The sequence below is a fragment of the Pipistrellus hanaki genome, assembly GCF_964339955.1.
Source record: "Pipistrellus hanaki genome assembly, chromosome: 12".
In the NCBI taxonomy this organism is placed as follows: domain Eukaryota; kingdom Metazoa; phylum Chordata; class Mammalia; order Chiroptera; family Vespertilionidae; genus Pipistrellus; species Pipistrellus hanaki.
In genome coordinates, this window is record NC_140514.1 from 1,761,359 (window position 1) to 1,775,129 (window position 13,771).

The following is a 13,771-nucleotide window of genomic DNA, read 5'->3' on the forward strand; positions in this document are numbered from 1 at the left end:
GTCTCCTAGCACACAACAATCATCTATTGCATTATTCTTCCCCTACACTCCAACTTCAGTCTATTTTCTAATCTTAACCCCCCCCCCCCCCCAAATCACTTCAGTCAACCAACATGTTTGAATGACCTGTGCCAGGCGGATTTGGGCAAGGAAACCACAGTTTTATCAAGTCCTCCGAATGGTCATAAGCCAGTAACATACAGCCTCTGTTTGAGCCCCGCTGGCTTACATTCCTCTGCTCTCAATGTACGCTTACATTCCAAACTTTTGCTTCCACTACTCATCACCCCACGTCTCGGCCACTCAAAAAACCCTTATCTTTAAATCTGGCTAAAATGCCATGTCTGCCTTGAGGTCTTGCCTAACTTCTCCCTACCTTCAACCTAAAGAAACATGACTTTTCTTTTTCTCCCAAACCATCTCAGATTTTTGGGGTCTCTTTCTTAAAACAAATATCACATTCTACCCCCTTCATTATGAGCATATAATCTCTCATATCCCTCATTAGTCGACAAGCTTCAAAAGCAGGTATTTGGTCTTACCTGTAGCCCAAAATAACACAGATCATCACCTTGCATTCATTCGTAAATGAATGTCATATAGCATTCAGAAATAAAATGAAACGAAATTAAAAATAACTCTTTCAATACTCCTTTTAGAAAAACTCAAAGTTTAAAAAGAAATTAATACTTTATTAAATAATCCAGCCCCAAAGCAATACAATGCTTTATAACTAGACTCTGAAACAATAAAAATATAACAAACCACATACAAATTTTCTCTGTAGTAGGTAAATCCTATAAAAGGCAGCTGATTTCCCACAAAAGCTTTAGGAATTGGGAAGGTTTCTACATCTCCTTTATCATCTTCAATATCATCAAAATTGCTGCTGTCTATGTCACTGCTGAGTTCAGGTACTACTGGAGCTGCCGCTATTAAAAGAAAGGAATTATTTCACTCACAATAAAAAAATAAGCTACCCCTATTTTCTTTTACATTATGAACAATATATTAATACTAACATGGTATAAATTAATAATATATTATAACCTATTTTTATGATTTACTATACAAAATTTTAGTAACATTTTATCATTTCAAAGAATTAAAATTCTTAAGTATTTTATTACTACCTTAGAGCAGTTTTAAATAATGGTTAGTCAATTAAGCAAAAAAAGCAATGATATTACTGTAGGCATTAAAATTGCAAATAGCAATAACTTGCATATACATTCTTTGGTTTTCAGTTTTCTATATTCTTTAAGTATTTCTTACTCTTCAAATTAAAAGTTTATATTTCCCCTTTCTGAAAATTATTGAGATCCATCAAATTTAACATGACACATAAAGAAACCTATGTTTTTATAAAAGTATTGGGAAATATTGCTAATAAATACATATTTATTGTGTGCTTAGTTTGCTAAAACATTGCGGTAATATGAATTTAGTTATAAATATTGCCACTGAACAAATATGAAATGGAACTCTCAATTTTAAAATTAGCGTTAAGTATATGAAACATGCTTGTCAATTCAAATTAGGAATCAATTTAAAATGTGGAATGGAAATATTTAAATGTATTGACTTACTCTCTCTGATGTTATCCCAATTCCATTGATCATTCTTAAAGAACGGATGTTGTTTAATTTCTTCTACCCCATTTCTCCCAAGCCGTACCTCCCTAGCAATGCAGTTAAAGATTGTGTAAAAAGTAAGGTTATGAAAAGACAAAACATTAACCTTTTATCTAGACAAGAATCAACATAAGGATCACAAATGAGTTTGAGATATCTTTTTTAAAAGTATAACATAAATGTTTCTCAAGAAAAAGCAATCTCCATTTTATAATATATAATCTCTATAGACCAAGAAGACTGTAGTGCATATAGGAAATGCCATAGAAAGTGAAGTATATTTCAATCTGTAGTTTGTGCCAAACAAAAAACACACTAGACTTTCAAATGAAAAAACTCACATACATGTCAAAATTGCATAACCAACTTTAAAACGCAAAATGGATGAAGATCTAACTTTTGGCCCAGAATAATTATCAAAACCTTTCCAATAAAAACATTACTTTAAAAATCTCTCCTCTTCTTAAAAAAAAGAAATCATATTTTATATTTGAAGCTATCCATATTTACTCTAATAAATTATATCTCTGAATACAAAAAAAAGTTAATTTCATTCTTTGATACTTTGAGTCTTCAATTAAGATTGTATGAAAAATGAAAATAAAATAGACAAAATAAAAAGCATTTGTTTTTTTAAATGCCTTGGAGTTATGTTTAATTTAAGAGAAAAAACTCTGTCAACTTTAGAGGAAAGTGCTCCTAGCCACACTAATGGCATTAAATTATTTTCAAATATATTTTGTCTACCTAGAATCATTCTTTACTGCAACCTCCCTCATGAACTGCTAGGATAAATCTTTCATGAATGACACTCATTTCAATAACAGATGCTATATCCTATTTTATATTTGATCTTCCAGCACAAATTATGATCATCCCATCAAGTCAACACATGACACAGGTTTTGTTTTGAGTTTAACAGCATGGATTGTACATTAATCATATAATTAACAGATCTTAAAGTTTTATTCTACAAATGATTGGTAAACATGTAAAAATGATTAACCTCTTTAATGAGGAACAATAAAAATAACTTTTCTTGCTTCAGATGGAAAAAGGAAAAAATTCATAATATTCAGTTTGATGAGAATGAGGAACAATTATTGTTGAAAATATTCCCTGATGTGGCTTCTCTAGGTCAATTTTGCAACATCACTCAATTCCCAGAATTCCATCTTTAAGATTTTATCCTACAAAAAGTATGCAAAGATGATTGTATGAGGACAGTCACTATGGAATTTCTTGTAATAGCAACTAGCTAACAAACATAAGGAATCATAGCATTTTAGAGCTACAAATGCCCTTTCTTTAGTCTGATCCCATGATTTTATGGATGAATAAAATTATTTCCAAAAAGAGTAAAATAATTTCCCTAAGACCATAAAGCTAGGAAGTCAAATTTGGGTGGGGGAGCAAGGACACTCTTATATGTGTTGGTTCTTTGACAGGATGACTCACAAACCAGAGGAGAAACCAGAGGAGAAATAGAAGGAGAGGCCAAGGAAGAAACTCTTAATAACTTTCTGGTTGTTCTCTTTGAGGCAGGTTTCCAACATGTTCTTCTATTTTGTTTTAAAAAATATAGAATTACTGGGACAGACTTGTTCATATTCAAATGCAAATAAAAACCGGTTGGAAAGGAGGCACTCCCAGCTCAAACAGTTTTAAGATTATAACCTGTTTAGTATTTATCTGCACAAAATACTCCTTTCAAAAACTGTACAATCAAGGGTAACATGGCTCAAGCCACCTTAGAGGAAATGTGAATATAACAAAAGTTTTATTTCTCAAATGCACTGTTTTACAAAGTTCTATTTTTTCTTTTTAAACATGAGGGTTAAGGTTAAAGTTAAATTACAATTGGGCTGCACATACAAAATGATAAGAGTAACCCAACACGAAGCTTAGCAGTAAAAAAGAAAAAAAAAAAAAAAAAAGGCTAATCCAGAATTAAATGCATGTGGCTAAGAAGTGACTGATTTCATATGTAAATAAGTTTCATTTCTGCGAGTTTAAAAGTAAAAGGAGCCATCTCCACAAGGCCATTCCATGTACCTTACCTCTCTGTTAGGAAGGCGCAGATGAGATTCTTTGCATGTTTAGAAATTTCTGCATCTTCAGGGAAACAGAGTGAGTTTTTATGATCCATAATTTTGCTATATGTTCCTACAAGTGAATCTGCATAAAATGGAGTATCTCCTAAAATTCCAAGAAATAAGATTTTGAGTGTAACAGAGAATGCAAATTAAACACTTTTCATCTAATATTTAAGTGTGTTAAGTTTAAATTTGACACATGCATAAAAAAAATGAATGGTTATGGGACAAAAGTTTCAGACAAACAAAAAGGTGCACACCAATATATTTAAATTTTAACCATACCAATGAATCATCAACCCTTATGAGCAAAAAAAAAAAAAAATTAAAAAAAAAAAGAATCAATGCTAAGTGTAACTAGAATTTTATAGGACATCTCTTCAAATGAATTACATGTGACTTCCTACAAAATACATTATTTTCTAAATCATTTGGAGAATCTACACAAATAATAGAATATATCCTACCTTCAAATGTTTATAAGGCACACCTAATGCATTATCAGATCGGGCCAGAGGTGGGGAGAATTGAACGTTTGCCTGAAAACATATGGTGACCACAGAGACTCGCTACAAAGACAAAGGTCTAACAAAGTAGGTCATGCTATGCCATAATACTAAGCACATAGCAAGACCAATGCTGCATACACCGGATGGTCTTCAAAAGCACTTTAGGAAAGGTCTACTTGAGGAGTATTTCCTAGCAACTTACTTTCCTTTCCTTTCTTACTCTACTCCACTTGGCAGTATAAGGTTTGGTTTTAATTCTCCAATTAATAATCTGTCATATCAGTCATTACTAATTCAAAGTTTTCATAAATTCTACTTCTTCCCTAGGACACATGCAATTAATTTCCTTATAGTCCCAAATTTATGAACTAGAACTGAGGTGTTATCAGATGGGTTTTGAAGAAGAATGCTAAATATTTACTCACCCACCAGCATCTCAAAAAGGAAAACACCCACTGACCACCAGTCACACTCCCGCCCATAGTAGCCATCGCCCCCTTGGGATTTCAGGACCTCGGGTGATATGTAATCAGGGGTCCCAACGGCCGTATCACAGTGCACCATGCCTGTCTGGGAAATGGCAGAGAGAAAGAGAAAAAGAAGTGTGTAAAAACACACACATAAATGCAACGAATTCATTTATTATTCATATAAGTGATATAAACTGCTACCAACAGAACTTCACTGCTGACATAGCTTTGGCAGGAGAGAGGACAAATGCATTGAGTCATACACAGTAAGCAAAACTAAACTCATATTTGTTTAAAACTATAAAATTAAAAATTGAAGTGTTTATTTTTGTTTCTAAAAAACAATAACCCAGCATTTTTTACTTGCTTATAACTTACTTCATCCATCTTCATACATGTGCCAAAATCTGCTAGCTTTAGATGCCCCTGTTTATCCAGAAGCATGTTGTCAGGCTTTACATCTCTGTGAATCAAGCCCATGGAGTGGATGGCATCCAGAGCGAGCACCACCTCAGCAGTGTAAAACTTGGCCCATTTCTCAGGCACATCATAGTTACTCATAAGGTTCACCAGGTCTCCACCAGGCATGTACTCCATCACCATGTACAGATATTTATCATCTTGAAAGGCACAAAAGAGCTGAAAAATAAAATGGGAAGGAAAAGAATTTTTAAGAAGAAAACTCAAACCATAAACAGAACAAAACCCCCAAACCGTTTTTACTATTGGAAAAAGATAAATTACTTTATATCCAAAACCAACTTGAATTTTATGAAATGTTTGATTTTAGATTTGGACATCTTTAAGGGAAAATAGTTAGCAGATAAAACTTTGATATGAGTATCTTCTTCATACTTACTAACAAAATATGTGTAAATATATCATTTTTCCCTCTTGGAGAATATAGGAATCTATTTAAATAGGAATATTTAAAAGAGAAAAAGAATAAGACAAAAACCAAATGATTGCACAAGCTCACCCAGAAGGGAGCTGAGGAGGCAGGACAGGTTAGGAAAACCTAAAGGGTACCAGATTCCTGGCCACAGAAGAGGGAGGGAGCCCCGCCCACTGGCAGGGGAGCACTGGTAGCCACATCGGGAACAGGTCCCTCTCCTCCTTCTTGCTCGGAACAAGCAGCAAGCGGCAGTGCTACCTGCATCCACACTAAGGTAGTGATGTTGGGACCAGAGAAATAATATACCAAGCTAGGTTGCTAGTGACTCCCAAGGAGACAGAGAAATCACAAATTCAGAAGGAAAGCTATCCATATTCTGTCCTAAAACATGTCCCACTCCACCCAGAAGCAAGCAACTGCAAACAGAAAAGGTTTCTACAAAGAGAACAAAACCAAGAAATCAACATTTTAGAAAAACCAATACCATGACATACAGATAATTCAAGAAACAAAAATTGTCCATATTGCATGAATCTATATTGGGGTTTTCTATTCCATGTAAATATTGTTGTTTTTTTTAATTCTTGCCACCAAGTACCACAGTGTTCTTATTAGTTCTGTTTAACTTGCTTGATATTAATTGAAGTTCTTAGATCTATAAGTTTATAGATTTCATCAAATTTGGAAAATTTTTGGACATTTCTTCAAATATTTTTTTCTCTCTCAGCTCCTGCCCCAGCCCCTTGCTCAGATTGAAGTTACACATATATAATCTATCTGTTTGGTGTTGTCCTATGGGTAACTGATATTCTCTCTGGGTTTTCTTTTAGTCATTTTTTTTTTAACCCTGATATGCCTCATCTTGCTGTTTTTATGCTGTCTAGATAAATGAAATAAAAGACTTGTATACAAATGTTCACTATTTATAACAGCCCCAAAGTTGAAACAACTCAAATGTCCATCCATCAGTAAATGGACAAACAAAACTGAGTGTTAGGCATGTACTGCGTTCCATCCAATGAGGTCTACTGCAGTACAGTCCTGATGCCAACCACCTAGAGTTAGCATCAGATCCCCAAGGGCTCCGTTCTCCACAAGACTCACTTCAGACATTACTCATACTTCCAGAGTGCCCAGGCCTGCATTTCTGACTAAAGGACTAACAATTCAGGAGTTTCATGGCCACCTAAGGTTCAATAATTCACCAGGATGACTCACAGAACTCGGGGAAGCACTCTACTTACAGTTCCAGTTTATCATAACGGATGCACATAGGGTGAAGTCTGGCAGACAGCACACAGCTTCTGTGCCTTTTCCTTGTGGAATCAGGGTGCATCATACTCTGCACATCAATGTGTTAACCAATCAGGGAGCTCCACTGAGGGCCAATGCCCAGAATTTTAATTAGGGTCTCATTAGATAGGCCTCATTAAATAAATCATTGTCCATGTGATTAACTCCCTGGAGGCTGAGCAGCTGGTGCTCTCTGGGGACCAATCCTGGTCTCACAGTTATCAAAAGCTGCCTCATTAACATAACAAAGACACTCCCATCACTCTGGAAATTCCAGCAGTTTTAAAATTCTCTGTTAGGAACTGGGGTCAAAGAGAATATATCCTTGACTCTTCCACACCATACAAAGGAATATTACTTAGCACTGAAAAGAAATGAAGTACAATTCATACTACAATATGCATGGACTTCAGAATAGTATGCAAAGGGAACAGACCAGATCCAAAAGACAACTACTGTATGATTCCATTTACCTGAAATGGCAGAAAAGGCAAATCTACAGAGACAGTAAGCACATTAGTGGTTGCCTGGGGCTGGGAGGAAAGTGGGAAATAACTCTAAATGGGTACAAGTTATCATTTGGAGATAGTAAAAATGTTTTAAAATCAGATTTCAGCCGAGACTGGTTTGGCTCAATGGATAGAGTGTCAGCTTCGGGACTGCAGGGTTCGGGGTTCGATTCCAGTCAAGGGCATGTGCCTTGGTTGCGGGCATATCCCCAGTAGGGGGTTTGCAAGAGGCAGCTGATCGATGACTCTCTCACCGATGTTTCTAACTCTCTATCTCTCTCCTTTCCTCTCTGTACAAGATCAATAAAATATATATTTTTAAAAAATCAGATTTCAGTGATGGGTGTACAACTGTAAATTTCCTAATAAAACATCACTGAATTATACGAGTTGATCTGCAAATAACAATGCAGCTTATTCACAAGGGACAAAAATTGGAAACAACTCAAATGTCCTTGAACAGATGAATAGATAAACAAATGATCATATATCATGTAATGGAATATTATTTAGCATTAAAAAGGAATAAATTATTGATATACTGCATCATGGATAAATCTCAATAACAATTTGCTAAATGAAGAAGCCAGGTAGGATGGGGTTAAAGTCAGAATGAACACTGTAGCAGAAAAGATAAGTGAACTTAAAGACATAGCACAAAAAACAAAACAAAATGAGGCATGCCAGAGCAACAAGAACAAAAGACTAGGAAACAAACAACAACAACAAATAGAGACTGTCAGGACATCACCAAGCTGGTGATATACGTGTAACCAAGTCTGAGAAAGAGGCTGCGAGCTATGAGATAGGAGCTGAGACAGGAAAGAAAAAAAAAATACTTGAAGAAATAATGGCCAAACTTTTTCCAAATCTTATGAAATCTCTAAACCCATAGATCTAAAATGCTCAATCAATATCAAGCAATTTAAACAGAAAGAATTAAAATGCTGTAGTACTTGGTGGCAAGAATAGACAAATAACTAAATGGAACAGAAAACCCAATACAGACCCATGCACTCATGGACAACTGTGTTACAAAAGAGGCAAACTACACCAATAGGAAAGGCAAGCTGTTGTTTTTCAATGGAAAGGAGATGTAGGATATTTAGCACACAAAATCAATAATTAAGAATGATAAGCACTTATAAAAGAAGGAAATAAATTTTAAAAAGTTAGTATGCTTACCTGAACCACCCAGGGACTATTGGCAAAGGCCATAATATCTCTTTCTTCCCAGAAAAAAGCAGAATCTGATCTTTTTATCATTTCAAACTTACTAAGAAGCTTCATAGCATAAACTTTCTGTGATGCTTTATGACGAACCTATTGATTTTTAAAACACAAACATTATTAATATTTTAACTTTATGAGAAAGGTGAACAAATCATTATAATGCTATTATTAAGAGACTTTCGTTACAAAACAAAATGATCCTTAGCTAACTAATAAAAAGTAAAAACATAACTTTTTTTGTTACTCCTCACCTGAAGATGTTTTTTCCATTAATTTTTAGAGAGTAGAAGGGGGGAGGAAGAGAGGGAAAGAGAGAGCCAGAGACATTGATGTGAGAGAGACATGTTGACTGGCTGCCTCCCTCGTGTGCCCCTCTTCACTCAGCTGCAATGTAAACCCCTCAGACGGGTGACAACTATCCAAAGCAGGAATCCCTGCTCCTACCCTAGAACTCCACGTTTCCTTCCTAGCAGGTACCATACTTATTCATTTTGATGTTGTTTCCTTGTATTTATTGTCTGTCTCCCATATTAGAATGTAAGCTCAATGAAGGTAAAGATTATTCATGCCTGTTTTATTCTCCACTGTACTCTTAGTGCCAAGTACAATGTCATCACTAGCAATTAAAATAGACACTAAATATTTAATGAATAAAGTAATGTCTGTGAAAAAAATAATATTATATTGCTGGTCAAACTATAAATTTCCAGTTATAAGAAAATAATTAATAAGAAATATTTCCAGAAAGTACCAAAGATTTGCCAGAGAGTGACTACTATGGGTTAATAACAGAATAGAGACATTCACTAAATATTTGATGAATAAATAAATGTCTGGGGAAAATTTTTGTATTTGATAATTGGCCAAACTATAAATAATTTCAGTTCTAAGAAAATAACAGATAATATTTCTAGTTATTTTTCATTAAGTACTATCCACATCTAGAATCAATATTTTTATTATATTGATTAAAATAAGGTCAACCAAAGGACCTCCCTAGCAAAGATATGATACTTTATAGATCTGGTACTTTAAAAATGCAATAAAACTTTAGAAAATCATACACTGCTATACCTCTTTAGTAAAGAGAACCCCTCAACCCACGTAAGAAACGTTAGTGGTTGAATGGACCTGAACATATCACTGACAAAAGAGACAGGTTTTAGCATGAAACAATAAATACAAATAAGTTTTCACTCAGAACCACGTACTTCTGGCCAGGGCAGAGTAACCAGTACCTGCTAGCTTTCTCACTGTAAACAACCATCCATATGGCAAAACATGTGAACCAACTGCTTTCAGACTTTGTCAAATAGGCAGCATAAGACTATAATTCCTGAGAGAAGAGAAATTCACCAAGTCAACACCATAATTACCCAAACACTATCTTAACCAGCATTCAAGTGATCACCTAAGACAGTGGTTGGCAAACTCATTAGTCCAAGGAGCCAAATATCAACAGTGCAATGATTGACATTTCTTCAGAGAGCCAAATTTTTTAAACTTAAACTTCTTCTAACACCACTTCTTCAAAATAGACTTGCCCAAGCCGTAGTATTTTGTGGAAGAGCCACACTCAAGGGGCCAAAGAGCCGCATGTGGCTCATGAGCCGCAGTTTGTCGACCACAGACGGCTAAGCTAAGCACAGTGGTCCTGCTGAGTTGAGGAAGGAGAGATCAGAGTTCAAGACAGGTGAGGCACACGGGTTATGCCAGCAGGAAAACAGGGAAGTGAAGAGTTATGGAGAGGGAGGTCCCTCGGAATACCATGTGAGTCCTTGGCTAAGGGCGGAACTATCCAAAGAGAAAGGACCAAAGTCTCTGTTCTGCTAGGGGGCTGATAGCAGAACAGAGACACTATAGTTGAAATAGCATTGGAGGGACGTTTGATTTCCAAGCACAAAGAGTGGAAATTGTGAATTTCCACTTGCCAATTTTCGGGACATCAGGTAAGACTAGGAGAAAGAGCCATGCTCTAAGCCAAGGCCTACTCTAGAACTCCCTAATAAAGTGTAATAACACCATGCCCCAAGAACAAAAGGGGATTAGAGTTGAGAGGTTAACTCATGCCAATGAAAGTAATTTGGGGAACAACTTGGTCTTTTCACACATCTACATTTATAAAGTATAAAACTACACCTGCACAAGGTAAGGGTGATCAGCAACTGACAGCTTGTTAGAATAAAAATAAACATCAAAGAAAAAAAAATCCAGTCTCCATCACATATCGACAAGGACCAGTATATAAATTTAAAAATTACTTGATAGTCAAAGAGGAAAATATGATTCATCCTCAAAAAAAAAAAAAAAAAAAAAAGAAAGAAAGAAGGAAAGAAAAAGCCCAATAGATGTTAAACTTAGTTAGCAAATACTTAAAAATTTAAAAACAGCCTTGAATGAACAAAAGGAAATATCCACAGAGAAATGGAAACTACAAAAAAGAACCAGCTGGAAATTCTATAACTGAAAAAAAACTGAAGTGGAAAATTCATTGGAAGAGAATGGAGATGGAAGGAGCCAGTGAACACAAATAGATCTGAAGAATAAAGAGAAAGATGAATATCTGAAAATAAAGATTTGGGGGCTTGCAAGACCATTTTAAACCACCTAAAATGTGTCAATATAGACTAAACACTCCAATTCATAGGCAAAAATTAAAAGAATTAATTAAAAAGCAAAACCTAACCTTATATATTTTAAATATAAGACCAAATAGGTTGAAAATGAAAGGATGCAAAAAGATAAACCATGCCAACAGTAAGGTAAGAAAGTGAACAGAGCCCTAGCTGGTGTGGCTCAATGGATAGAGTGTTGGCCTGCAGACTGAAGGGTCCCAAGGTTCAATTCCGGTTAAGAGCACATGTCTGGGTTGCAGGCTTGATCCCCAATAGGGGGTGTGCATGGGGCAGCAGATCGATGATTCTCTCCCTTTCCCTGCCTCTCTGAAATCACTAAAAAATCCTATATAATAAAAACCTAATATGCTAAGTGTCCAGTCATCTGTTCAACCAATCAAAGCGTAATATGCTAATGATATGCTAAGGCCCCTGAACTGCTTGCTATGACATGCACTGACCACCAGGGGGAAAACGCTCTGACTGGTAGGTTAGCTCGCTACTGGGGTCTGGCAGATCGGGACTGAGAGAGATGAACTGGTCACTCCCCGCTAGCCAACCTCCCGCATCCCTCCCTGACATGGCAATTGTGCACTAGTGGGGTCCCTCGGCCTGGCCTGCACCCTCTCGCAATCCAGGACCCCTCGGAGGATGTCAGAGAGCTCATTTCAGCCCGATCCCACTCAATCCAAGAGCTGCCCCCTGGTGGTCAGTGCGCTCCCTCAGGGGTAGTGAAGCTCAGTCAGAAGCCAGGCTCACAGCTGGCAACTGCAGCGATGGTGGCGGGAGCCTCTCCAGCCTCCACAGCAGAGCTAAGGACGTCGGCCTGCAGGCTTAGGCCCGCTCCCTGGATTGCAAAAGGGCGCAGGCGAGGCTGAGAGACCCCCCTCCCAAGTGCTTCGCTCTGGCTGCAGGAAACCCTATTCTTGCAGGAATCTTCCTGCAACAGGCCTCTAGTTAGTGTGTGTGTATGTGTGTGTGTGTGTGTGTGTGTATTAGAGGCCCGGTGCATGAATTTGTGCATGGGTGGGCCCGGCCAGCTTGGCCAGGGGGAGAAGACATGGGCAGTTGGCCGTTCTGCCTGCTGGTAGAACTCCTGGTTGAGGGGACAATTTGCATATTAGTCTTTTATTATATAGGATATACACTGAGTGGCCAGATTATTATGTGTTCAGAGATCATAATAATCTGGCCACTCTGTGTATATATAAAAAAAGAAAGCGGACAAAGCAATATTAATAACTCACAAAGTAGACTTCAAAACAGAGAGAATAAAAGGGTAATTCAGAGAAAAGGAGTATAACGTATTAGGAAGACAAAAATTCTAAAAATATATGCATCTAATAAATATATTAATAAAATATTTAATAAGAGAGTAGAGAACCCTAGAACCTGTCCCTGGGGATCTCTGTCCAAGGTACCATTCATGCTTTCATCAGCCTCATTAGAATACAGCTATTAAATTAGTATAAACACATGCTTATTAACATTTCTCCTTATCATCCTCAAGTATATCAGACTTTTTCAAATCTATTACAGATAGATATTACACCTTTTACACTATGACCTATAAATTCAATAAATATATCAAAGAAAGAGGTAATAAAAGGGAAGAAAAAGACAGTCTGTCATGGCTTGTTCCTAGAGAAACCTGGGCTGGTCCATAGTAATCACAGTTTTTCTCAGTGCTCAGTCAACAAGAATAAAACACTACTGAGTGAAATACAAAATTTGACTCCATAATTAAACTGTAAGGACACAGAGGAGTTTCATGCACAGGTAACGGAAAAAGAAATATTATTATAGTTCCTCATTTAATACTATAAATGAAATATTTATTACAAACATTTACAATATTCCTAGTTGGTACCACTTTGCCTTGTAAAGATAAATTTCAGTTATTGAAGGGTCTTTGCTGGGCTTCTCATATATCTGAATAAACCTTAGTTAATTAAGCAAGATGCTATTAATCTGAACATACTAAATAAAACACAGGAATATTCAGAAGGAGGTCCTGTGTGAAGCCTTCTTCTGAATCTCATTGTTTCAGAGCCAATAAGAGACCCGGTGTTTATAGCACTTGAGGCCCAGTGCAGGAATTTGTTCGTGCGTGGGTGAGGTCCCTCAGGTTGACCTGCGGGAATCAGGACCCAGCTCGCAACCCAGCTCGCGCCCCCAGCCTCACAGCCACACCATGGCCTGGTGCTGCCCCCTCACCTGCTCCACCATCCCACCTGTGGGACCATCGGTTAGGGCTGGGCCTCCCACCCAGCTCCTTCAGTGCCTGGGAGCCAGGCGGTGACCCACTGCTGATTGCTGTCTGTGGGGCAATGGGTGGGGCAATCAGGCCCCTGCTCACACCTGCCTTGGCCTGGCACCCCCCACCATTCTGCCATGGTCCCGCTATCATCGGGGCTGGCAGCACCTCCATTGCCGCCCGCTGTCAGCGCCACATCATCGCAGCCACCCTCTGGTGGTCAGGACACATCATAGCAAAAGCAGTTGAACTCTCGGTCA

The 13,771-nt window shown here is 37.2% G+C and overlaps 1 protein-coding gene across 1 annotated transcript in view; it reads right to left on the reverse strand.

The window, feature by feature from the left end:
- ROCK2 (Rho associated coiled-coil containing protein kinase 2) overlaps window positions 1-13,771 on the reverse strand; it is a 69,302-nt gene that overhangs the window by 26,916 nt on the left and 28,615 nt on the right. Inside the window, exons 4-9 of the mRNA XM_084900120.1 lie at window positions 8,592-8,729; window positions 5,088-5,348; window positions 4,665-4,809; window positions 3,695-3,833; window positions 1,590-1,681; window positions 773-932 (exon numbers count right to left, since the gene is read on the reverse strand). Of these exons, the coding sequence (XP_084756246.1) occupies window positions 773-932; window positions 1,590-1,681; window positions 3,695-3,833; window positions 4,665-4,809; window positions 5,088-5,348; window positions 8,592-8,729 (935 nt within the window). The remainder of the gene's footprint in view (window positions 1-772; window positions 933-1,589; window positions 1,682-3,694; window positions 3,834-4,664; window positions 4,810-5,087; window positions 5,349-8,591; window positions 8,730-13,771) is intronic.